We start from the raw sequence: 27,521 nt of genomic DNA, 5'->3' as shown, positions 1-27,521 counted from the left end.
ATGCTGACTCCGAGCCGACCAGTCCTTGTTTAAGCCCCTTAATGCCCAGCGCCAGACAGGGTAACAACAAGTACCATTTTTTAACGTCTTTTGGTATGACGCGGCCGGGAATTGAACCCTGAACATTCCGCTCTCCAGGCGGACACTCTACCACTAGACCACGGAGGCGGTCGTCTCGGTGAGAAGTTACCGTAAAATGTAGTGTAAAAAACGTTAAAGCTCTATCTTAGTCATCAGATATGCATGTACATTCATTGTAAGCTTCCTGTGTGAGAAAATAGTACAACTACCTTTAGTCATGATGGAGCAACGACAAATATCACAACACTTAAGACCCGTGAAGATTCCGGGTGAGGATCGGTCTTCAGCAACCCATGCCCACCGTAAGAGGTGACTGTTTGCCGTAAGGCAACTAATGGGATCGGTCAGGGTCGCTGACTTTGTTGATGCATGTCATCGATCCCAATTGCGTGGATCGATGCTCGCGATATTAATGACTGGTTTGCCTGGTCCAGACTCGATTATTTACAGACCGCCGTCATATAGCTGGAACATTGCTGAGTGCGGCGTTAAATAACAAACCAACCAACCACAACACTTAGATTTTCAAACCTCGGCGGTATACGAACATGCAACGTCTTCATTTTATCACGCTTCTACTTGTGCTACGGAGACTGCTGTCGTCATAAAAATCATTTGTCCTAGTCAACATTGATCTATCTTGGTTTATTTGTCCATTTTTTATTTTACTACTGTGATTGATGCAGACGCCATACACGATCAATTCTATTTTTTATGATAAACCTACTGACAATTTATTGACTTATATCTAGATATTGAGCCATTTGTGGTATCCAGGGTTTGTCATTCAAATTGATACGAAGTTTGACGGTCAATGGTGATCTTGTTCCCGTATGGTTTTCAAAAAGCTTCTCCCGACACTCGGTTGTGTTTACATTGTCAGTCACTGTACGAAACTGAAACACCGCCACCTTGCGGGCTATATATAGTTAGGGTGGTGGTCCTGGTGGTATACATTGTATAATTATGTATCATGCAAAAATGTGAATCTGATTTGCACATCTAATTTCAATAAAAATTATACTACACACCTTATCCATATTTGACTTATTGCCTAATAATATGCACTTTATTTCAACAAGTTTGAATTTTACACATTTTTAAACGTGTTTAAATTCTAAACATGGTTAGATTATAGGATGTTGTGTTTAGGTCATGTTTAGGGTGTGACACGATAGCTTTTTTTCATGTCTCTAATTATAGGTGTTTAGATAGAACATACCAAAATGTGTATTCCGAATATGATTTTTTTTTATAGCAAACAGTTTTATTTGAATCATGAAAAAAATACAAGTTGGGGACAAGTGATCCCCCCCCGTCAAAAAAAGTTAACTTCGGCCTTGATATTGATGTATATTCATAAATGTTCATAAACACACAAACTTTCGTTATGTAGGGAATAGGTTATTTTTTAGAGCAGTCGTGTGCAAAATGAACGTTGTCAGTAGTTTGTATATGACTCGCATTTTAAACCTACTGTAAAGACTCGCTGTATGTTACATTTTCTTAAGCTGAGTTTTTAAATGTGAATTACATGTACTTATATAATTCATACAATTTGTTGTAGTTAAACAAATCCGTTTGAAATGCCGTTTACCCGGACTATACATTATTCCCAGTGAAATTGTCCGGATAACAAATATACGGAATAAACGAAACATATAATAGGTATATATGTTGTCAGGTCGATGTCGCTTATAGACTGGGTTCCTGTCTACCTAAATGAGTAAATCGCGCTAAGCTTGCGGCGCGTACCAACAGTGAAACCAGTTTATTCACTGCGGAGCATGTCAACAGGAAGTAGTTAATGTTGGCGGCTTTGGGGGGAATCGAGAAGGCTTTGTAAGTCACACAATTGAATCTTCTGTTTTGTTTAATCTTTAAAGCAAGATTTCAAACGCGAGCTATTTCCAAAGTACAGACGCTGTTCATTTTGCAATCGTCTGCGATTTATTGCTGTAAGCTATCGCATGTGTACTGAATGGTTGTGTTTTCCTTTACAATGTTTTAGCCTATTTATGAACGCTTTTATGAATGCTTCGATTTCTTATGTTTAACGAATGTACAGAATAGTGTCAGTGCAAAGATGATGTATACAGATCTATAGACGTCTTTGGTCGTAGTGAATGACTGACAGCTGACATTGGGAGGGAATTTTAATTCTTCTGTGTTTGCTATGATTATGTTCTATATGAGAAAAATGTCACTCAGTATTATCCCTTATTCTACCCCTTTGCAGCTTGTATTTATAAGGAATTACTGCTCCAACTTTGAAAGTATTGAAATAAGGATCAGCGTTTTCTTTGCGGTGTAATATTCTTGGGTTGTCATATCAGCTGAGAACTGCATAACGAATGCTGGGTTTGGTTAATCACTGTTTACTGATATACTAAGAGACGTCTGTACAGGCTGACGGCTTCCTGGGACACACGCAGCACATGCGTATAGATGTACAATGCTGATAGTCTAAGATGCTAGTATCCTGACGGATAATTATGGATCATATATTATTATAGGTATATTAATGTCGGAATCAAATTTATGGACTATAATTTTGATTGTGTATGGTGCTATTCTCGGTGCGCTGCAGAGAAGCGACATCCATCAGAGAGAGGATAAAAGAATGCTATATAAAAAAAGGATATACTGGTACAATAAAGAGCGATACATTATTGACTCTTTTGTTTTGCTGTGATTCAATAGTAATTAGCTGTGATACGTTATTTCTCAACAGTCCTGTTGTTGTTAATTTGCCTATAAATTACATGTTTTCTGTGCAATGTCTTACTTTCTCTCTTGTGAAATGTTATCATTTGTCATTCGTCATTCGTTTTATGTCAAAACTGGGAATACCATGTAGTAACTTTGGGGGACTTTGCCTAAAAATATCAAGAAACACCCAATATGGTGTTTTCATCAAGTTTATCTGTTACCATGGTTACAATAATATGAGATGCAATCCAAGTTTATACATGCAAAAACATAAACTTGATAATGACGTGGTTTACATGGTTTAGTCACTATCAGATTGATAAGTAAAAATTAATTATTATTTCTATTTACACAGTAATTATCCATGATTTGAAATGAGTGGAAAAATTACCTGTGATCTGTGAAAAGGTGCTCTGAATTACTTGTGAACAGTTATTGGTCATAGGTATTCCCTACCCTCTAAAGAGCTGCAGCCAAACTTACATGTGTTTTTGTTGTTGATTAATGCATACATGACTTGAAAGGGTGAAGCTATCGCTCAACATCATATTATGCACATTGAATTAGAATCCCTTCTGAGAATTCAGGTAAACAAACAGGTGATAACAAACTTGCTCAATAAAAATAGAAATTTAAGATGTCTATGCATAGTCCAATCAAATCCACGTAATGAAATCAACATCCGGTTTGTAAACTGCCGTGCAGCAGATTTTGTTCAATTGCAGTATTTGCAAAGCATGTGTGCTGTCAACTTAGTGTCAACAGATATTGTCCAAATCTTTTCATGTTTTTGATCAAGGTACTCACGTGATTTGATTCACTTCGTGAAGTAAGACTTATTTTATTAGAATATAGATCTTGATTATCGATGAGATCATCTTCATTTGCCGCTGCCATTTTGTTTGAAGCAAATGCTAGTGATTTTAGAGTTGGAATCTGATTGGTCAATTGGAGGAACATAGAAGGGACATAACTTGTAATAGCCCCTGGATCAACCAAGAAATTCCATCCTAGTTCGGCATGAGTGGAAACTGGACTTTTACTGTCCGTCAACAACTCCCTTCCCTCGGGAAGATGATTTTCTACCAATCTACTGTGATTTAGTTAAACAATACCCAATAATATAACATCAAAAATTTTGATGCGATGTTCGGATAAATTGTACCCGAAACTATTATTTTATCATGATCCTTAGTGCTGGGCACCACTTTGGCACCAAACAGTTATGATCCTTAGGCATGTTAAGGGTAGCACCCCTTTACGATCCTTAGAGTTTGTTGTGACTTAGGGTATGGGTTGGCTATCTTAATTAATTCAATGTTATTTGAGGAAAATCTTTACAATATCAAGTTTCGAGTTTTCAAGACAACATGGCAACTGCACATATGCATAATGGTAAACAATCGGGTGCTGATCACTTGGTAGATGCATGAGCACTAATTATTTGTGATGACTCCTGTAAGTGTTAGACTGACTAATTAGTCTAGCTTATCTTCAAGCTGGCAACGTGAGTTCAATCCTCCAAAAATGTGTCCCCGGTAAAGTGCAGTACTCCTTTGTCACAGACTGAAAGAGGCATATGGATGATAATCCTGAGTGTGACAGTGGAGTTTTGTGCACAGAGCCCTTGAAAGTGAGAACATTGCCTAAACAGAAACCGCGTTATTTTTCTGGTTCTTCTTGCCCAATAAAAAAGGATTTCTTTCCCCTCAAAAAACATTTTCACTTTTAAAGAACCTGGCTCTTGAGTATTCACATCAATTCAAAGCTCTGTTAACAGAGGGAGTTTTTTTACTCACCCCTCACAGCATTTTCTACATTCACTGACAAAGATGTGATTTTTTACTTATCCTGCATTACTCCTTAATGCATTCACTGCTTACTTACGACAACTAGAAGGACAGCGCTGCGAAGGTCCTGGGTGAAGAAATAAAGTTGTTGTTCTCAAGTCCCAATCAGTGGCCTTCCGTCGCTGTCCTGTGACCTTGATGACACCTAAGGTCATCTTCTCATCACTGCTTGTCGCAGCACAGCTAGGACGTGTCCAAGCGGAGCTCTCCTTTTGGATTAATTTTAGACCTTCAGTTTGTCTACAATCTTAAAAATTGATCTGCGATGGGTGATGTATTCTTTTCATATTACTTTCACCATGTTGTGTAGTTTTATGTGAATTAATTAGGCGTGAAAAGACGCTTGTCTTTTTTCCCGCCAAAATATTGTTGTTCGCCGCCATTTTGAATTGTGTTACAATCGTTTGCCTGCCAAGGTAGTCATATTGTTTACAATTCTCAGCTACGTATGTATAACATATTCTTATGTTCTTAAATATTACTAGCTTTGGCGTAACAGTGAGTTGCGTATACTAAAATTATTGTATACTTTTTCAACTCGTTAAAAATATGGTTGCCGATAGATTAATATCAAATCTACGGCTTTCTTCCAGTCCCGCTTCATCAACAATTCTTTTATTGCGTACCTATGTTTATGCGATTAAATAGTTTTTTGTTGGTATTTTTGGTTTTACATTGAGTTGCGTATATGAACTATTGTATACTCTTGCAACTCGTAGTTTTTGCCGATAGATTATTGTTCAATTCTATGGCATTCTTCCAGTACCGCCTCATCAACAATGGCGTAATTGTGTTTGTTTTAAACATATTTTATTGACATATATGGTCAACGGGATTGGGCAAAAGTTATCCAACTTAGGTGGCCCTTTCCCTACTCTATATGTACAGACATTGATTATACATATATATATATATTGATTATACATTATACATATATATATGTAATTGTGTAACTTATGATTGAGCGTGGTATTAATTGTCGTGGGAAAAATCTTACAAAGATTATCATCCACGTTGTTTGGTTTGCGCGCAGATGTGCTCCCCAAACCCTAAATGAAAATATAAATACCCTTGGTTTACATTGGGTTGCGCATACAAAAATATTGTATATCCTTGCAACTCATAAATTTGCCGATAGATTAGTGTTCAAATTCTTCGGCACTCTTCCAGTATTATCTCATCAACAAGGGTTTCATTGCGTAACATACCTTTGAGCATTTTACTAATTGTCGTGGAAAAAACCTTACAAGATTATCATCCACGATTGGTTGGTTTGCGCGCGGATGTGCTCTCCAATCTCTAAATGTAAATAGCCTTAGTTTACATTGAATTGCGTATATAAAAATATTGTATACCCTTGCAATTCGTATTTTTGCCGATAGATTACTGTTCAATTCTACGGCATTCTTCCAGTACCATTTCTTCAATGGTTTAATTGCGTAACATAATTATGTTTGCTCGGTGTACATATTGTCGTGGAATAATCGCCCAAAGCTCTTTATCCACGGTCATAGGCATGCACGTAGATGTGCTCGCCAAAATTCAAAATGTAATTTTTATGTAAATCTCTAATCCAACGAGTTTACTATATAAAAGCAGATTACTCACAATCATATTTTGCAGTTATTCCGTCGTGAGACGAGAGGAATGTCACTATCGCAGAATAGCGAATGACATATGGTTCTGTCATTACCACCCAACCGTTATTATCGGCAGGTATTGTGACGACTGTGATTGCAGAAGTACACCATCCACCGAAATCAACAATACCGGAGGATTTTGTGAGTATCGTAACTGCTCCTATTTTTTCAGCCGCCGGACACTTCCAGATACATGTATGATAATCTGTGACGTCGGCGACAGCACCAGCACCAGCGTATCGAGATGCTATGATGGGGGTAGATTAGACGCAAGCACTTCTATTACGCAAGCGGCGCACGATCAGCTTAGCGCTGTTCCAACATATCCAGCATAGACCTGCGCCGAGCGCAGCGTCTGACTGATACCCAAGCGATTCTATTACGCCAGTGACGCACGATCAGCTTAGCGCTGTTCCAACATATCCAGCATAGACCTGCGCCGAGCGCAGCGTCTGACTGCTACCCAAAGCGCTCCTATTACGCAAACGTCGCACGATCAGCTTAGCGCTGTTCCAACATTCCAGACCTGCGCTGAGCGCAGCGTCTGCGTATCAATCAAGGTCTCTACAATGACGTTAGCCCAAGGCTTACAGTGTACTCGGTTACGTAACCGGCACATGATCAGCTTAGCACATGTACCCGATTGGGAAGCAGACCATCTCGTGTCAGTAACGCCCTCCCCTGATAACAGGGTAAATAAGAGGGACACCACGAGGTCATTGGAGGAAGCCTTCTCCAAAACTCACATTTGCTCCGTGATTTAAGCGACCAATATCGTCAATGTTTGCAGTGGATCAGAATCTATTAGAGGATAACCCTATCTGATTAGATCACTTCCAAATTTTGGTGTTTTTCCTACAGCGTCAGTTTGACCACAGGAAAATTCATCTTGAGACCGTTCTGACGGTGATTACCGTTACACCCAAGACTTTATAGCGTTTCCAACTGAGATGCTGGTTTCAAGGGCAGTCTATTACGTCAACCTTGATCATCTACTCCCCTGTTCAACGAACAGATCGCAGACACGCACATCAAGTTCCCAAAAAGCTTGGAAAGTCCAAGTCAGGGAATTATAAGCCTAGACGCGCGTTTCTCAGGGAAGACCAGCATTCCCTTACTGAGAAAGGGAGTGGCAGAGACAAGTCTCAAGGACGATTTCGTACTTATCGCACTATATCATGGTGTCCGTATAAGGGTAGAGTTAACCCCACCGTTGACCACAGTTTGATTGGGAAAATCCAACATAGACATACTGTTGGTAAGAAGAGCTGTAGAGTGGGTTCACAACCCAGTCTTTACTCCGAGGTTTTATCCTCGCACCTACCTGGTACTCATGAAGGACCCAGACAAGATGAGAATGATCCACAATCTCTGTGTTCAACGAACGTTTGATTCTTCATCAGTCTCGACTATCCATCCCAACCGTAGACTTTTCAGGTCCAGTTCATTGGGGTTCACTACCAATGGTAGTATTTCCCATTTGACATGTCAGTGACACTTATGGCTATTTACAGGAGTAATGAAGCCAATAACTATCTACACGTGACGAACACTTGGTTCGAGTCGTAGATGGAGGGCGATCTACTGTATCATCAACACATGTCAATAACTGGGATAGACAATCAACGAGGCGAAGTCGGGAGTATTCTCTTTCCTATTGACTTCACTTCATAGGAGACCTGTTTAAGACAGACCAGGATATCCTATCTGTACCAAGGGGACAGATGGCACAAGTTTCTACTTCTTTTGTCATCTACTCTACACCAACCACACACACTTCGCCAGTGGCAAGTGTTGCTAGGGTTAATCACCTCGGCACAGGAGTTAACTAGCATGGGCCGCTTACAACAGCGACCAATTCAATTTTTTCCTGAACCCTTACATCAGGAGTCAGGATCCACTCAAGGCCATCACTCTACCAACTAAGCTAGAGCCTTGCCTCAATTTGTGGCGCTGAATGCCTGCGGAGTCTGTTTATTTGGGTTTTCCCCGAATACACACCTGTTTGTGGACGTCCCCTTTCAGGGGTGGAGTCTTCACTTACAAGACCAGATTAGCTCAGGGCTATGGCCCGGCGCACAATGGAAGTGGCACATAAACAACTTGGAGTTGGAAGCTTTAATTCTGGCTATATCACATTGGCAGAATCAACTACAGTTAGCCCGACTCGCTATATCCACAGACAACAGCACTGCGGTGTGGTGCCTGTGCAATCGGGGAACAACACACTCCCACTCTCCACTTCTAAGGACATTCAGATTTCTTCCATCTAGTGGATCGGCTGTGACTAAGGTTCATAGTTCAGCACATCCCCGGATGTAGAAACATACTGGCCGATACGTTATCACGTCCAGACAGGGTTGCTCCCACCGAGTGGAAATTTCTCACAGAAGCATTCCAGTTACTGCTTCAGGAATTCAGGCAACCAAACATTGACTTGTTTATTACTTGCCTAGGCCACCAACTCATGACGTATATCTCCCCGTTGCCGGATCCGCAGACTTGGGCGGTGGACGAGTTCAGTATCACTTGGGAAGGGCAAAGAACTAAAACTCTTCTGCCACCACTTTTACTTCCCAAGGTGCTACAGGGGATCAAGGAGACAAGGTATCTCGATCTCTCCTTTGGTCGCACCATGGTAACCGGCGAGAGGGTAGTTCGTCAAGCTCGGAAAAATCTAAAACGATTCACTTCCCCTCTCACAGTGGTCCAACCTACTCATCCACCCTCAACAGAAAATTGCCTCACCCAACGTCTGCACGCATGGTTCGTCTTTAAAAGGCGTTTAAGTGCGAAGGGTTATTTCGACACGGGCAGCAAAGCTATAGCTTTAGTTCATCGTTACTCTCCCAGAGACGACGATGACAAGTGGGGATCACTTGAGACTTTTTACAGGGAAGAAAAGAATCAAGACCCTACGATTGCGTCACAATTCCTAGAGGAATACCTCCTACATTGCGTACCCAAAAACACTTGGAAGGTAGCACCATTACTACGTAATTGGCTGCAATTATCTTAGTGTTAGCCGTTTCTGGAAAATCACAGTGTGATTAAGGTCACGGAACTACAGGCCATATTATGCTCATTCAGGTTTGAGGATCAGAAGGCCAAGTTCCAGCCACCTGATTGGGACTTGAACGTGGTACTTCGAGGTTTGCGAGGGCCCCCTTCGAGCCCCTCATTGCATCCTCATTTTCAAGCTCCTTCCCAGCGCGTGACACCTTCGTTACACTCTCGGTATAGTATAGAGAGCTCCGCGAACGGGCTATCGCTGTGAGGAGCTTGGACATCACCAAGGAAACAATGGTTTCTCTTGGCATTAGCAATGGCGGTACGGGTGAGCGAACTACATGTGATCGACTCAACCCGGATCCGTTTTGAGCATGGGACGCACGGAACGGGACATCTAGGGTTATGCTGGGATTTTATTGCTAAAATCTACTACCAGGCCAACCCGACCGTTCTTCACCATCCCACCGATATCGACTATTGTGGGAATCGTACATGGTGAAGTTCTCCTGGGCTCGGTGCGAGCAGTTGGAGTTTTCATTCGACGCTCCAAGACAAGGCGTGGTTCGTCCACGACAGAAGTTAGTCGCATAATCGCAAACACCATATCTATATGGTTACGCGCAGTAATCCTTCAGGCCTACGAGATCATCAAACGGAACTCGCCGAGAGCGAATTACCCTCAAGATCTCAAGGTGTCAGCCTTACCAGGGCTCAACACGGCAATTGTGGTTTTGGAACAATCACGGAAGGATATTTCTGGAGATTCGACACATATTTTCGTTAGTCATAACCTTCGCGTTGTGACTCTCGAGGATGTCGAAGACGTTCGAAGTTTGGCCCTCTGGTTGTTATCCTGCAGATTGCCAACTCCTGACGCAAATAATGAATTCGCCCTATACAGAGCCAGTCAACTTCCATGTGCAGTCACTCAGTCGCCACCAGTGGAAGAATATTAGACAATCTTGTTTGTCAGCGACGGCTCTATGACGCAGTAAGTAAAGAATTAGCTGAATAGCTATTATTTTCTTTATTACTAAGCGTGTATAGGGAATTTCTCTTTAATTCCTATGTTCAATGTTTTTGATTTTTGAACAACCCTACCGTAATGGCGTTTTTGTCTGAACTTTTCCGCTTCACGGTTTATCGACCAAATGGGGTCGTATTGCAGGGTGTGAATTATTGAGGTTTCTGTATTCTGAAGGTTTACCCACCTCCAAACCGTCCGATACAGATGCATTAAGGAGTAATGCAGGATAAGTAAAAAATTTAGTAAAATCTAAATATTTTTTACATTTGTATACTTATCCTGCATTACTACGCTTAAGGCCCACCCGTCGTTAGACTTGCCTCCCCACTTTGGCTTCAGAAACCTCAAAAGTATGTTTTTCTAAGAGCTTGGGCGACAGGCAGTGATGTGAAGATGACCTTAAGTGTCATCAAGGTCACAGGACAGCGACGGAAGGCCACTGATTGGGACTTGAGAACAACAACTTTATTTCTTCACCCAGGACCTTCGCAGCGCTGTCCTTCTAGTTGTCGTAAGTAAGCAGTGAATGCATTAAGGAGTAATGCAGGATAAGTATACAAATGTAAAAAATATTTAGATTTTACTAATATTATATTTTGTATGGTGATCTATGTAAATGGTTCAGCCAGGTCATATTAATACAATTTGACAAAATGTACTGTGGTTAACCAAAGCATCAATAAATAATATATTATGTTGATTATTGTTACATCTATCATCATGCTCATGACAAGTCTTGCATTTCAGGGAAGACAAGAAGACCCCCAGCAAGATGTCCGACTCCGGTGACAGACAAGGCAGGGTGAGTGTTCATGTGTAACCCAGGACCAATCACGAGACTGCAAGGAATGTGTGGTTTCCTCCCAAATCCACTCATATAACCATAAAATCTTGTTTGAAATTAAGCATTATGGTCAATCAGCTTCCTAGATTGAAATACCAAAGAAGACCTCAAGGATCCCCCTTATGCCAATCAGACCCAACTCCGTGGTCTAATGGTAGAGCGTCAGCCCAGAAAACGGAAGGTCCGGTGTTCAATCCCCGGCCGCGTCATACCAAAAGATGGTACTTGTTGTTACCCTGTCTGGCGTCTGGCATTAAGGGGCTAAAACAAGGACTGGTTGGCTCCGAGTCAGTATGGTATCTCAGTGCGCTAGCACTATTAATCAGCATCAGTCCGAACTAGTACAAGCAGCCACACACATACACACGTGCATCCACGTCGCCATATAATTGCAATAATATTGGACGCAATATTAAACCCTATTTCCCCTCACGTAATGCCAATCATATGATTATGTATAGCATTAGTGTTTGGAATGGATTGTAAAATCATGATTGATTATTGGATCATCCCAACTGATCAATGAGCAGAATTATTCGGTATTTGTCTATGTGTCAATGTTAAGTTCCGTAAAACTAGATGGTACCTAACAAAAAGAAACGCATATTCTTATATCAGCTCTTTATATGAAACACGACACTGGCCTCACTCTTTGTCACTTTTTTCTCAAAGTAGTAAGTAGTAAGTAGTTCTAAACGTTCTAAGGAAACAAAACTGACTCAGGAAGTGACAAAGGGGGCAAAATTGTTTGTGAACGATTTTGGAATATTGAAACAAGGTTACATCATTGTGGCAGCCATGTGGAGAGAGTGGTGAAAACATTTGATGGGGTGGTCCGACTCTGTTACCATGGTTACTTGGATTCTTGTGTGTCCTCAAGACATGGACTGCTGTCTGCTGGTTGCCTGGCCCAGACTCAGTTCGTTACAAGCTGCAATGATTTGGCTGGAATACTGCTGACTGTGGCCTGTAAGCTGGTGTAAAACCCCTGTAAGCACATGGTAAACCATTTGAACAATACAATAGCTTCAGGACATTTGAGTTAACATGGCTGAAGTGAGTATGGACATTGTCAAACAATAAGAAGACGTGCATTGTATTTACTGCTTGGGCAGCTGGTCTGGTATAATATAGAATTACTGGTCTCTCAGTGATAGAAACTAACATATTAGTCTTCTAGTCGTTATAAGGATAACATATGGCAAAACCCTTATAAATGGCAAATTTCTACTCATCCTTTATACACCTTAACTATTGGGCAGTTTGCAAGGACTTATAGGACAAGTGCCAATTTCTAATGCTGCCTCTCATTTGACTGTTATGTGTTCTAGGGTCACTGTTTTTAGACTTAATGTAGGTCCAATCGCTGGCATGTTGATTCACATGTGGTACCTGATCTACAGGTGAGGAAGAAGTCTGCTAAAGTTCTGGAGATGGAGGAATTTGAGGAAGCTGAGAAGAAACAGTTCACCAAGAAGGGAGCTGTGGACGCTTCCAAGGCAGTAAAGCCACCAACAGCTCCAACAGTATCAACAGTGCCACCAGCACCGTCTACACCCAGTCCAACTGCCCCACCACCCGCAAAGAAGCAGAAAGTCAAGATAGAGAAAGTAGAGGTGTCTCCCGTAGCTAAACCATTGCCTGTAACGCCACCTCAGACGAAGAGCAGTCCGCAGGCTGCGAAGACAGGTCAGACACCCAGCAGTGTCATCAAATTCCTGCTGAGCTCGCCAGCTATTCCCACCACTCCCTCTGTCAGCACGAAAGCTGTCACAAAGACTTCGCCCAATTCAGAACTCAGCCCTGGGCAGGTAAGTCCAAATGTGAAAAAAACATTGAAAGCCAAAGTAAAACTGGAACCGGGTGGAATTTTGTTGGAAGATGACGAGGAAGATATGATCCTCTCTGAACCAGTGCCAGAGCCTATTAAACAGGAGGTGGAGATTAAACCTAAATTACTTCTGACACCCAAACCACAAATTTCAACTGCTATTCCTATTGTTACTCCCCCTACTGCATCATCCAAGCCTATAGATGCCGCAGGGAGTATGGACAGTTTAAAAATGAAGCTGCTTCTATCACCCAGGGATAAAAAACCAAAGGCATCATTTGAACAAATGTTGGAATCGGGTAATCAGGCCACAGCATTAGCTTTAGCAAAGTCTGTTAAGAAGAAGAAAAAGAAGACAGTTGATGCTAGTGCTGTTCCTAAAGAACCAGCTACTCCTAAACCTGTAGCTCCAGCTGAGAGTCCGAGTGCATCGGAGGCCATGCCCAACCTGGCTGCGCTGGTGACATCCGGCAAGAAGAAGCACTCAATCAAGAAGAAGATCAAGCCTGCTCCGACTCCTGGACCGTCCACCCCCAGCATGGACCCGACTCTGGCCGCTGCATTTAACTCCAGCAAACTGAGTGACAGTCCCATAGATGTTGAGTATGAACCAAACCTGGTCATTGCCGATGACGGAGATAAAGTGAAATCCAAGAAGAAGCTTACTGGAAGTGGTAGCAAGGCCAAGAAGAAGCATGGTCAAGAAACGGGTAACGGTAGGGTCTTTGTTGTTTGAACTTGCATGGCTTTTAAAATGTCAGATTGCAACCCTGTGGGGATTCCTGGTTATAATTGGTCCCAGCAATGCTTGGCGTAAGAGGGGAATTTGGTGGTCAGACTCGGAGACTTGGTTGATTGCTTGTCATCGTATTCTGACGGCGTTGATCGTTGCTCACAATATCAATCACTAGAGTCTATTAATTTCTGGCTGCCATCATAGTACACACACCATTAGAAATTAAGGGAGGTCCTGGGAGTCTTGCTGCTACAGTTTATTAATCAGGGGATACCATAAACATTCTTAAGTCATACAAATGACAAAGGACCTCTTCATTGGCATGCTGTTTGTGGTATGTTGGTATTGAAGGTACAAATAATGCCAGTACAATGTGTGGAGAAAACACAAGAGGGAAAAAAATCAGCAAGAGTAGAATATTCCTTCATAAAAATCTGTTATTAATAATTGAATTGACTGAGCTTTCAGTACAACAGAAAAATGACATCAAATATTTTCAGCTGGGTGGTAGAATTACCACAGTTATCTCTGTGACAGATACGTGTCCTTGTTGGTGATTCGTGAAAGTGTTGAATGTGTTAGAATGGATCTTCAGCAACCCATGCTTGTCGTAAGAGGCAACTGACAGGATTAGGTGATCATGCTTGCTGATTTGGTTGATGCATGTCTTCGATGCTCATGATGTCAAATCACTGGATTGTCTGGTCTAGATTATTTACATAGTACCATCATATAGCTGGAATATTGCTGAGTGCAGCATTAAACGACAAACAAACCAAAGTAGTTATTTTTATTTGCTACAGTGATCATGGGGATGCAGCATGGTTTTCTGATCGACATCATACATGTCATAAGTCTTTGAATTTGTGTACCAGTAATCTGATATTGTAAACCTGATTTGATGAGGCATGTCCCTATCCAGACCTGATTATTTACAGACTGCCATCATCATGATCATAAAGCTGTAATATTGCTGCGTGCGGCATTAAACAACAAACAAACATGAAAGTGTTGGAAATGAAAAGCTTGTGTGGTATTTATTGCCTGTCATGTGATGCAGAAGGTTCCAATCCGGCTCCACCAGAAGGAGACATTGCTGCACTTGCTGCCAAGGTGAAGGTTGGAGACAAGAAAAGTGGGAAGAAGAAAGAAAAAGAGAAAGAGAAGGAAGAATCCGACCTGCTTAGTAAGGTGAGATCACGCAATAGGCCCGGGTTCGATTTCTGACATGGGTACAATATGTGAAGCTCATTTCTAGTGTCCCCTGCTGTGATATTGCTGGAATATTGCTAAACACTCACTCACTCACTCACTCACTCACTCACTCACTCACTCACTCACTCACACTCACTCACTCACTCACTCACTCACTCACTCACTCACTCACTCACTCACTCACTCACTCACTCACTCACTCACTCACTCACTCACTCACTCACTCACTCACTCACTCACTCGGCGAAGGGTGTTTATTATACCAATGATGAAAATGGAAAGCAAGAACCTAAAATGTACAGGGATAATGATGGCCGCAGAGTAGTGTCCCTTGGTCATACTGGAAACATGTGTTTCAGGGTTCAAATGACGGTTCGCCCTGATTATGTTTCTTGGTTTGTCAGCACCATACCCGTGCTCATGGGTTTCACCAAAGTGGTAAATGTCTGAGACCCGCACCACTTTCTGACACATGAAGCTGACTTGCCATGATACAACTAGAATACTGTTAAAACTGCTTGTTACCCACACATGCAAGAATTCTACCGCTGAACATTTTTTGCGGAATATCACTTGACGAGGGGCAAGAATTTGGAGGAGAGAAGCTTAATCCTCACTAATATTGTAACAGTGAATTCTTGTAAGGGGGGAATCCTTGTGAGCTATTATATGCATCCCCCATGGGGACAAGGTAGACAAGATTTTTGGAAAACAACTTCTTTGATACTTTAAAAAGCGACGTTTCAGTATAGATCCTTATACCGTTGTCAAGCAAGGATGGGGGAGTCGTTAAAATTGGTTCCAAGCAACCTATGTTTGTTGTATGTGGCGACTTATTGGATTGAAAGGTCAGACTCAATGACTTAAAAGGCCCAATGTGGTTTGTTGCTCATAACATCAATCACTGGATTGTCTGTTGCAAAGTCAAAAAAATTTAGAGACCTTTTTTACAGGCTACCGTCATGTAGAAAGAATATATGCTGAGTGGCTTTGAGGTAATATTATTCATGCATTGCAATATCCAAAAGTCAGAGACAAGGAATCTCAAGCCGACCTATCTTGCTTATTCCAGAAGCGGAAACGTCCACCCACAGCCTACACGCTGTACTGCAATGCTCATCGGGCGAAACTAGTAGCCGAAAACCCAGGCATTGGTGAGTTGTAGCCCACTGTAGTCACTTCTGTTGGTTCTCTTCCAAGGTGGGGCGATCGGGTGGCCTAGTGGTTAAAGCGTTCGCTGAAGACCCGGGTTTGATTCCAGACATGGGTACAATGTGTGAAGCCCATTTCTGGTGTCCCCCGCCGTGATGTTGCTAGAATATTGCTAAAAGCGGCGTAAAACCATACTCACTCACTCACTCACTCTTATTCTTGTTAATTTGACGTTTCAGATTTTGCTCAGATTAGCAGGCGTCTTGGAGAGATGTGGCAGACATTAACAAAGAAAGAAAAATGGGTAAAGTATTATACTGTGCATTACACCAAGATATGACCCTGTGAAGATCTGGATTAGAATTGGTCTTCAGCAACTCATGCTTGTCATAAGAGGCAACTATGATCTGGTGGTCAGGCACGCTGATTTGGTTGATGCTTGTCATCATATCCCAATTGTGTGGATCGATGCTCATGATGTCAATCACAGGATTGTCTGGTTCAGACTCGATTGTTTACAGACTGTCGTCATATAGCTGAAATATTGCTGAGTGAGGCAACAACAAACAAGCAAACAAACAAACTTTAGAAATTAATAGTCACATTATGTACACAATACACTCTCATAATGTTCCAAATCAAGTGACTTGAGCCAAAAATATATTCTAAGTTTGCCTCTTTTCCAACTTTTGTTTTTACTCTTCTCTAGTTAACAACTTATTAGAGTGGGGCGCTTATTACGTCGAATACGGTCTCTGTTTTTTTAGTTACTGGGTTTCAACTTGACAAGATGTCTGTATGTCTCTTTCCTTAAGTGTTGGAAAAGGAAAGCTAAGAAGATGGCGGGGAAGGGCTCCACCCTCATCAGCACAGGGAAGGGTAACAAGCCTAAACCTGCTGTGTCCACGCCCCCTGCCCCAGCCACACCCACTGCACCCACCCTGCCTGTTGCTAAGCCCATGGTGCCACACCAGGGGGCCAGGATAGCCAAGGCATCAGGGGAGGAGTCTGCACTAAGTCCCATCAAGGTATGTATACCCTGTCAAGCAGACTCAACCATATTGAATATAGAATTTAAAGTAAAGTTTTCAATTCTTGGAGAACTAATTGCTATGTTTTAAGGTCAACTTGGGTGATTTAAATATCTTGTGTTGTAGAAATGACGTGGAGCTGTCAAAAGTTGTCTCCCTTTGTCATTTGTGGCATGCTTGAAAATGTATTACTTTTCAAAAAAAGTTTTGAGTACCCAGTAGTACAGGAGTTTGATGAAATGTCATTATCGTGTTTAAAGGGGAAGTTTACACGCAAAAATCACTTTCTTTCTTTTTCTTAACAAAACGCAATTTTAGAATTAATTAGTATCTGTGTTTGAAAATATACACTCATTTTTTTCACAGTGAAAGTAGGAAGCTCACAATAGTGTGAAAATGATATGCCGTTATGAGGCCTTCGTTTTTCGAGCTAAACAGGCCTGAGTTATCCCCCTTAGATTATGACGTAATTGGTGCCAATTCAACTGGGTCCCTGTCTATTCGCAAAAGATATCAAGTACCAGTTTGCGGTAAAACAACATGGCCTACGACACACTCCGGCGCAGTGGTGACTCAGCATAACACTATGCTGGCTGGCATCTGAGACGCTAGAATCACACACCTAGACCTACACCACGTGAAGCGGCTCTAACAAAGCATGATGACGTCATAATGTTTATCAATTGGCACCAATGACGTCATATTGCAAGGGGCATAAGCCATGGTGTTTTTGTTGTGGAAATAGAACACTTGGTAAATGTGAAAAATATAAATCGTTTTAATGCGAAAAATATGTTATTTAATTGTGATATTTTTATATTTTTGTCTATGACACTTCTAGGTTAACACTTTTAATGTGGAAAAAGTACAAGAAAAATAGGTTAATTTCCGTGTGAACTTGCCCTTTAAGCAGTTTGTTCACATACAGTATGCTTGTAACATCAGTAACAGTATGGAAACAGTGAAAGGTGTCTCTGTTTCAGGGGTTTGGAACGGAGCCTGTTGATGTGGCTGCCCATCTGAAGCTGCTGGGGGAGTCTCTCAGCATCATCGGGATGCGGCTGCAGGAACACAAGGCTAGTATTAAAGTGTAGAGCCACGTGAAGATCCGGGGTAGAATAGGTCTTCAGCAACCCATGCTTGCTGTCAAGGGCGACTATGCTTGTCGTAAGAGACGACTAACTGGATCGGGTGGCCTGGCTCGCTGACTTGGTTGATGCATGTCATCGTGTACCAATTGTATAGATCTATGCTCATAATGTCAATCACTGGATTGTCTGGTCCAGACTCAATAATTTACAGTCTGCCGTCATATAGCTGGAATATTGCTGAGTGTGGCATTAAACAACAAACAAACATTAAACTATAGAAACAGTCCCTCACTTAGTTCCTGGTCAAATGTGTATCTTTACCATGTTTACAACACATGATACAACTTGATTCAAGTATATGTGTATCCTCACTATCTGCGTTGGCTTAACATGAATTACTGTAAAATGCTCTTCAATTTTGAGAAAGTCAGATCAAATTTGTGGTAAGTGGAATACTTCATGATAGAAGCAGATAGGGAACTCTCCACATAATGTGATCTGTTACATGTATGACCTGAGCATGATAAGCACAAGAAATGCAAATATCTCATAGCCTGAAGATCCAGGTTGAAATTGGTCTTCAGAAACCTGTGCTTGTTGTTAGAGGCAACTAATTGGTGGTGAGGGCGCTGACTTGGTGGATGCATGTAATCGTATCCCAATTGCATAGATCAGAATGTCAATCACTGCATTGTCTGGTCCAGACTTCATTATTTACAGACCTCTGTCATGTAGTTGTACATGCTGAGTGTGGCGTTAAATAACAAACAAAAAAAACAAACAAACAAAGGTGGTTGTCTTTGTTTTATGGGACCAAGTAAAACCTCAGAAGAGATTAAAGACTAAAGTTTTTCGATTTTTGCAAGTAGGGGCAGTTTTTTACCCCAACATACATGTAGTTCCTTTTGATGTTCTGATATAGTTGAGGATTACAATTATATCTAGTTTCAGTGTTCATGTGAGTTTAGGTAACATTATTCTCCTCTTGTCTTGCAGGGTCTGATAGCAGTGCAGGGTAGTATGTCCGTGCTTCTAGACTCGCTTCTGTGCTCGTTCGGACCCCTTATGTGTCTCACGCAGCAGGTACCGGAAATCAACGGCTGTTCACGTCCCACACATGGCAAAACACTGGATAACATTGCCTATGTCATGCCAGGACTATGATGTCTAGTGACTTGTATCATTGCCAAGTAATGACAGACTTGTATCATTGCCCAGTGATCACTGACAGACTTGTATCCTTGCTAGGTGACTGACAGACGTGTTTCATTACCAAGTGATGACAGACTTGTATCATTACCAAGTGATGACAAACTCGTATCATTGCCCAGTGATGACAGACTTGTATCATTGCCCAGTGATCACTGACAGACTTGCATCCTTGCTAGGTGACTGACAGACATGTATCATTACCAAGTGATGACAGACTCGTATCATTGCCCAGTGATGACAGACTTGTATCCTTGCCCAGTGATGACAGCCTTGTATCATTGTCAAGTGATGACAGCCTTGTATCATTGCCAAGTAATGAGACTCGTATCATTGCCCAGTGATAACAGACTTGTATCACTGCCCAGTGATGACAGACTTGTATCATTGCCCAGTGATGACAGCCTTGTATCATTGTCAAGTGATGACAGACTTGTATCATTGCCCAGTGATGAGAGACTTGTATCACTGCCCAGTGATGACAGACTTGTATCATTGCCCAGTGATGACAGCCTTGTATCATTGTCAAGTGATGACAGATTTGTATCCTTGCCCAGTGATGACAGCCTTGTATCATTGTCAAGTGATGACAGCCTTGTATCATTGCCCAGTGATGAGACTCGTATCATTGCCCAGTGATAACAGACTTGTATCCTTGCCCAGTGATGACAGCCTTGTATCATTGTCAAGTGATGACAGACTTGTATCACTGCCAAGTGATGAGACTTGTATCACTGCCCAGTGATGACAGACTTGTATCACTGCCCAGTGATGACAGACTTGTATCATTGCCCAGTGATGACAGACTTGTATCATTGCCCAGTGATGACAGACTAATATCACTGCCCAGTGATGACAAGACTTGTATCATAGCCAGTGATGACAGGAGGTGTAAGGTGTGTCAAGTTCCTGTGAGTAATTGGACAATACACTGGGAAGATATGAGAGTAGTTAGTGAAAAATATGAATGCGATTTTACAACACGGATACAATGAGTGTATGACAATGATATAGCTGTTATGCTGAGATCATCGCATAGGCGTCCACCGTGTTCATTATGGCATTGTACATAACCATGATTTCCATAGCTCTGACAATTGATTAAAATCCTATCGCTGATTTAAAATAGCAGGAAATGCGGTTTGGTCATTCTGTTTATGGGCTTGAACAATTTTGAATGTGTACTGAATGTGAAAAAGGCCTTTTTACGAAGAAGTGCTGGATAACCTTGTTCGGGGAATGTGGCCTGACTGTAGTATCGCGAGCAAGGAAGCAGAATGTATTGTTATATAACAGTATTGGGATACATCATTGCATCTTTCAGTTAAATATTCAAATTTGATCATTCACAACTGGAATATCAAAATTATCATATTTTTTCAGTTGTGTGTAGGAATGGCAGTTGGACACAGTGTTCAGGTACTGGAAGAGTATGTCTCTTATGTTAGCATCTGGGTAAATGATTGTTGCATCAAAGTGTACTAATTGTTGATTAAGAACATCCATCACATTGTTGTCATTTATTTATCATAATAAATAAAATATCATCATTCTATATCATCTTGATTTTCACTTTGTTACCGCAATATTGGCGTTAAGTGTCTTCTTTCAGTCTGAACCTGTGGTGGATAGCCTGAACAACCGTCAATGCTGTTTGGGTACAGTTGCCACTGTGGTTGATAGCATGAACAACCATCATTGCTGTTTGGGTACAGTTGCCACTGTGGTTGATAGCATGAACAACCATCATTGCTGTTTGGGTACAGTCGCCACTGTGGTTGATAGCATGAACAACCATCATTGCTGTTTGGGTACAGTCGCCACTGTGGTTGATAGCATGAACAACCATCATTGCTGTTTGGGTACAGTCGCCACTGTGGTTGATAGCATGAACAACCATCATTGCTGTTTGGGTACAGTCGCCACTGTGGTTGATAGCATGAACAACCATCATTGCTGTTTGGGTACAGTCGCCACTGTGGTTAATAGCATGAACAACCATCATTGCTGTTTGGGTACAGTCGCCACTGTGGTTGAAAGCCTGAACAACCATCATTGCTGTTTGGGTACAGTCGCCACTGTGGTTGATAGCATGAACAACCATCAATGCTGTGTGCAAGCACCCCATCAACTTATTGATTTGTTGCAATCTGTCACCTGGCTTGAAGTTTTCATAACCAATGCATTGCCTGTCCGACTGTTTGTTTACAGACAGGGGACGCCGGAAACCTATCCTTGTGGGTTCGCCCCGATAAAGTTTACATGTGTAACAATTGGATACTATAAACATTACTAAATGACTAAATGTTCATAAATATCCGGCGCTCCTCAGAAGAAAAGATCTGGCATTTTGAGAGCTCATATGTCATTAAGTTTTATCCCAGATTGGTTATTCTCCCCAAAAAACACCATCATTTTGAAACCTGAAAAATCATTACATTTTCATACACTTTGGCCATGGAAAGGATTTGTGTTTCTTTTACGAAGTGAGTAAATGGATCGGGTGGCCGGGCTTGGTGACTTGGTTGGATGTTACTCATAATGTCGATCCCTGGTTTCTCTGATTTGATTGCTCACAAGTCCTTTTTAATACAGCTGGGACTCGTGAAAATGGGGGGTAGAATAGCAACCCATGCTTGCCATAAGAGGCGACTGTCTTTGTCGTAAGAGGCAACTAACGGGATTGGGTGGTCAGGCTCGCTGACTTGGTTCGTGCATGATATATCCCAATTGCGTGGATCGATGCTCATGATATCAATCACTGGATTGTGTGGTCCAGACTGGATTATTTACAGACCGCCATCATGTAGCTGGAATATTGTGAAATGTGGCATAAACAACAAACAATCAAACTGTTCCAAGAACATGTCAAACATGATCAAACAAATCACACCATGTTTCATTAGAAGTTTTATTTCTTGAAGATTAATGAAGTATTAAAGACATGCATTGTGTTGTGGCGAGAACTTTAACAAGTGTATGAAAATAGTGACACATCCAAGTAGAAAAAATACTGTCACACAGATAGTTACAAGTCACATTGTGAAAGTTGGGGAAAATAACATTCCTCGCAGAAGATGAAAGTTCACTTTCTAGCCACAGTTGATTAAGTCAGTTGTCATACAGAATATACATCTGTTTCCCTGCTGGTCTGAGATTCCATTTCATACAAGAGTCACAGTTTGGTTGAGGGAATTAGTTTACAATATTGTATTAAGTGAAAGATTTACAAAATTCGTTTTCTAATTTGAGCCTCAATCGATTAAAAGTTTATACATATGTATGCTGTTTTTTCAGCATCCTAAAATTTGATCATATTTTATTTTTAGAAAGTGTAAAAAGAATTTCAGTTAATAGTTTTATAAAAGGGTGGAGATCAGTGCTATTAGGTAGGGTGATGATGTTGATACTTAAAGCAGACTTTTTTCAAATCTCAAATCTAAATTGATTAAATTGAACAAAAGGACAATTTTTGTCGATCCAAAGGACAATTTTGTCGATCAAAAGCTTGCTAAAAACTAGTCACTGTCAATAGCATCTGTTCTCAACAAGAGTCACATCTTTGGCACGTTATTATATATTTAGTACATGTTTTTTTTAAGAAAGACGTATTCAACTGCTGCGAGGATATTGTGTACAAACTTGAACATGATGCCGTCAAAAGAAAGTCAGATATTTTCCCTAGATCTTCAAATGATGAATTTCTTTGGCTTGAATTTTTTCACTCTCCTGAGAGATGAAGGACTTTGTGTAACTTCACGTGAATTTTTCATGACATGAAACAGGGTTTATTGAAACTTGTCTTTACCCCACAAGGAATTCGGTTGAGGTGGTACAAAAATACATTCCTTGTAATGAAGAAATGTGAGCACTAGGAGAAATATCTGGCATTATAGAGTTTGCCTAGAAACATGGTGTACTCTGAATTTTGAAACTGTATCAAAATTCATTTGTCAGAATTTGTGAAACAATTCTATTTCAGATGTGACATTATGTTTCCAGCCAAATTTTACGTTTAGGGCATGGTCTATTTTGCCAATCATCAATTGTCATATATTGGCCTTCAAAAATGTACTGCATGAAAAAACTATTTGACCAAGTTAGGTATTAAAGCTCCAGAGTGTTGTTGTTGACCTCTTGTTACCAGGAGGGAACAGATAAGTATGTTCTCCTGAAATTGTGCGCCAAGCAGTTTCTGTTCATCTGAAAACTATAGAATAAAAAAATACTTGTGCGAATTTTGTCAAAGTGACAATATTTTGGGAGAAAATCTTGAATCTTTGTCAGGGTTTGTTAACCTTAAATGGATCCACCTGCAAAGGACCTGTCAAACTGCAGTCAGTCTTTGAGTGATGACACAACAGCCAGTTCTATCTGTACCAGTATGCAATCCACTGTAGGCACCCAGAGCCCTGTTCATTAGTGGTCATAGTGCTTGCACTAATGTTACCCTTGCATAATTTGACTGCAATTTTAAGTCGCCCTTAAAGGGAGATGACTCTGGGCCCTGTTCCACAAAGTAATCTCAGCCCTATGATTGTCCTCAGTCCATGTTGAAGTATAAGATACCTTATTCGATGTAATAAGCGCCCATGGTGATATTTGCTAATATATTGGCTAGTGAACAATTCCAATTAGCACCTCATTCCGATTGATCAATGTACAAAAGACTTTGTTATTCGTGTATAATACGCACTCCTGTGTTATATGCATCCTTAATTATGGGCAATTAAATTCTGGAAAAATATATGTCGTGTATAATACACACAGACTTCTCTTTTGTATCATTTGAGGTCTTCAAACTTAGAAATTTACGATCTTTCAACTCTTTTTTTTTTCACCAAAATTTTATTCTAATAAGAGCCCCCTTTTTCTTATTTTGAGAGTGCCCTGGGCGCTTATTACGTCGAATACTGTAATCTTAATGCTCAGATCACTTTGTGGAAAGGTACCTTGGTCAGTTGGCTGTCCATGTAAGTTTGATTCAAGCCATTCACATCAACATTTGCAGCAGACTCAGGTATATTATACATATCAGACAAGATATAGACAGGAAATAGGATCCCGAATGTTGAGTAGAGTTCCACTTTAACCATGACCTTGGGCTCTGGGGCAGTGTCTTCCTTGTACACAGCCTGACAAGAAAACTGCTCTTTTAGACAAGACGCATGTTTTCAAATGCAGTCAACCCTGAATTTGAAGAAGATGCACCAAAAAGTCTGCTATATACAGCGGTATCCAGACAGTAAAATGATGAAAAATGAATTAACTATTGGTATAATCAATACCAATTATGATCCCAAGCTGTGGTAATTAGTGTTCCTGCAAGTAATGAACTATTCATCTGTGAAAGACCAGGTGGGCGTGTTGATAGATCAGTGAAGTTTCATGGTTGATGGTCAGCCTCTTAATCAGATGCTGTTAACGTCAGCTGGTGTTATAACTTTTATCGATTAGGGGTTTGATATATGAAATTAGATTCATAAATACATGGTATACAATTGGATTGCCTACTCATTGAAAAGGAGGACATGTTTGTAAGTTTGGTCCAATGCTTTGAGTTGTAGGCATATCCTCCATGCTTGTGGGTATCGATATTTGTGAATGTCTAAGACCTGCATCACATCAGGTCTTCCTTCCACATTAGGCTGACCTGGTGTGATATAGCATTAATACTATGGAAAGTGTTAAACCCAACTCCCTTACTCTTATACTGCTCCTACTGTGGGCATCACAGAATGCCGATCGCTCCTGTACAGCACCTACTGAAGGCATCAGAGAGTGCCCATCGTTCCTGTGTGGCACCTACTGAAGGCATCACAGAGTGCCCATCCCTCCTGTGTGGCACCTACTGTAGGCATCACACTGTGCCCATTAATCCAACAAAGCACCTACTGCAGACATCACAAAATGTCCATCACTCCTATGCTACACTATCACTTCTCTAGATTCCTACGTTGCTTCTAGGGTACATTGCTGCTGTCTATGTCTAAGTATTATCTCAAGGATTCACAGAAAACTCCTAGATTAGAGAACCCCATTAATCTCCGATGTTTAAAAGAGACTAAATATGTGTCCACACCGAATACCTCAATACAAGTAACAATTGGAAGCGCTTATGGGTTTGTGGCCTGCTGATATCTATGAAAGTTTTCTATAATTGTGCATCAAACTAGGTTGCTGAGTACACCAGATACATGAATAAAAAACAATGGCATCTCTCATGTTGAAGAAAACCTCAATTTCTAAAAAGGTATTTGTACAGCATGTCACACTGACTGAATACACGTCTATTCAAGACTGGTTACGAAAATCACCGTAAATCCTTGTCATGTCAGTAACATTTCCCCATGTCAGAGAAAAACATTGTGCGGAGTGGTCCCTTTATATCCAATAAATCCTACTTCTAGCAGACCCGGGGTGGTTGGGTAACCTAGTGGTTAAACCGTTCGCTCATCTCGCCGAAGACACAGGTTTGATTCAAGACATGGGTACAATGTGTGAAGCCCATTTCTGGTGTCCCCCGCCATGATATTGCTGGAATATTGCTAAAGGCAGCGTAAAACCATACTCACTAACTCACCCACTCCTGCAGACCCATGAAGACAGTTGACTTATGGATGTTAATTTTGTATCACTTTCTTCATATTTTTTAAAGGTACTAGCAGCTGTACCGAAATCTATCATTGAAAGAATAAAAGAAGTTGAATTTATAAATTAACTCTGTCTTCAATGTTACTACAGATTCTTAAATGCTGCTTAAAGATATTTTAGCATAGCCAAATATCACCTTCTGCATGAAGCACAATGTACAATTTACCACAGTAGGGTGCACAATAAACAAGTTCCACATGTCACACTGGATCACTGGACCTGAGTGTGATCCTATGCTTCATAAGCAGCATCAGCTTCTGTCTATCACTTAGTTCACAGAATATTTCCCTAAAACTAGTGTGGGTTGAAGTAATATTAATAAAAAACAGTCGTATTACATTTTCATTTTTTCCAAAACCACAAAACATGATAAAATGCTTTTTGTATTAAAGTTCAAAAGGTTACTCCCTTCCAAACCAACTTCAAAGTTTATTTAATCGCTCAGATTGAGTGGGAACAAGAGAAGTTATCAAAATGTTAATCCTATATGTGTATTTTTTGGTTGTCATTTCAATAAACCAAATACAAACAGACTAAAGTATGTTTAACATAAATCAGTCATACAAAAATATTATCTGACAGACCAAGTTAAATCAATGGAGTCAGCTCACATCCACATCTGGCAGGGTCAACCCTATTTATAATTTCTCTCCCCCCCCCCCCCCCCCCCCCCCAAAAAAAAAATCTGGATCATGAAATATTTTTTATATTGTACACATACAAAGAAACTCAGCCCTCACAAAAAAAAATGTATCCCCAAAGTTATTCATGATCCCTAACTATTTTTGTTCAGTATATAGAAGTGTCTTTTGATATCAAATATATCAACACGAGTTGATAAAAGTGGAAAAATTCCGGGGCTTGTCGAGGATTTTTGCCACTTTTATCAACGAGTGTTGATATATTTGATATCAAAAGACACGAGGGTAAGATTTTATTTATCATCCAACATCATTCTTCCAACTTTTTCAATTTGTAGACAGTAATTAGCAGTGTCTTCAGTGTAAAAAGTACTGCTAACAGTTTCAGTAGCAGAGCCATTAGTGATGTCATTTGGTTGTGACATCATGGTAACCAGTGACGTCACAATGGTCTGCAAAGCATTGTGATGTAATTTCATTGCACTTTTGCAGCGATATCTACAGTGTAGATATCGCTTGATCTAATCCAAGGATATCTCCTGTGGGAGCCAGTTTTGGATGATAAATAATGATTAATCATCAGTAGTCTCTGATAACAAAACAATCTCAATTCAAAGATTATTGTCTATCATGACTAAAGGCACTACAGACAGACTGTAACTACATGTATCATCACAAACGTGATTCCTTGTCATCCCAACAGATGGAGCTTATGACACACGATCATCCAATCAGGTCGCAGTAAGTGACAAATTGTCCTCCAAACATCATCCCGCAATAGTCACAATCATCCAA

General features: G+C 40.8%; 1 protein-coding gene across 2 annotated transcripts; it reads left to right on the top strand.

Moving 5' to 3' along the window:
* Positions 1-1,807: 1,807 nt before the first annotated feature.
* LOC124134569 (HMG domain-containing protein 4-like) lies at positions 1,808-20,986 on the top strand. Of its 2 annotated transcripts, none has more exons than XM_046499469.2 (9): positions 1,808-1,923; positions 11,070-11,124; positions 12,570-13,713; positions 14,797-14,924; positions 16,021-16,102; positions 16,340-16,404; positions 16,916-17,128; positions 18,115-18,207; positions 19,219-20,986. In XM_046499469.2, the coding sequence occupies exons 1-9, from the start codon at positions 1,889-1,891 to the stop codon at positions 19,384-19,386; spliced, it is 1,983 nt and encodes a 660-aa protein (XP_046355425.2). In that variant the 5' UTR covers positions 1,808-1,888; the 3' UTR covers positions 19,387-20,986. The 2 variants fall into 2 exon arrangements, with proteins under 2 accessions (XP_046355425.2, XP_046355424.2); XM_046499468.2 differs by having other exon boundaries at positions 14,794-14,924.
* The last annotated feature ends 6,535 nt before the right edge of the window (positions 20,987-27,521 follow it).

Source organism: Haliotis rufescens, unplaced genomic scaffold, assembly GCF_023055435.1.
Source record: "Haliotis rufescens isolate VD_foot unplaced genomic scaffold, xgHalRufe1.0.p SCAF_112, whole genome shotgun sequence".
Taxonomy (NCBI): Eukaryota; Metazoa; Mollusca; class Gastropoda; order Lepetellida; family Haliotidae; genus Haliotis; species Haliotis rufescens.
The sequence above is the reverse complement of the archived record's forward strand: the minus strand, read 5'-3'. Positions and strand labels throughout refer to the sequence as shown.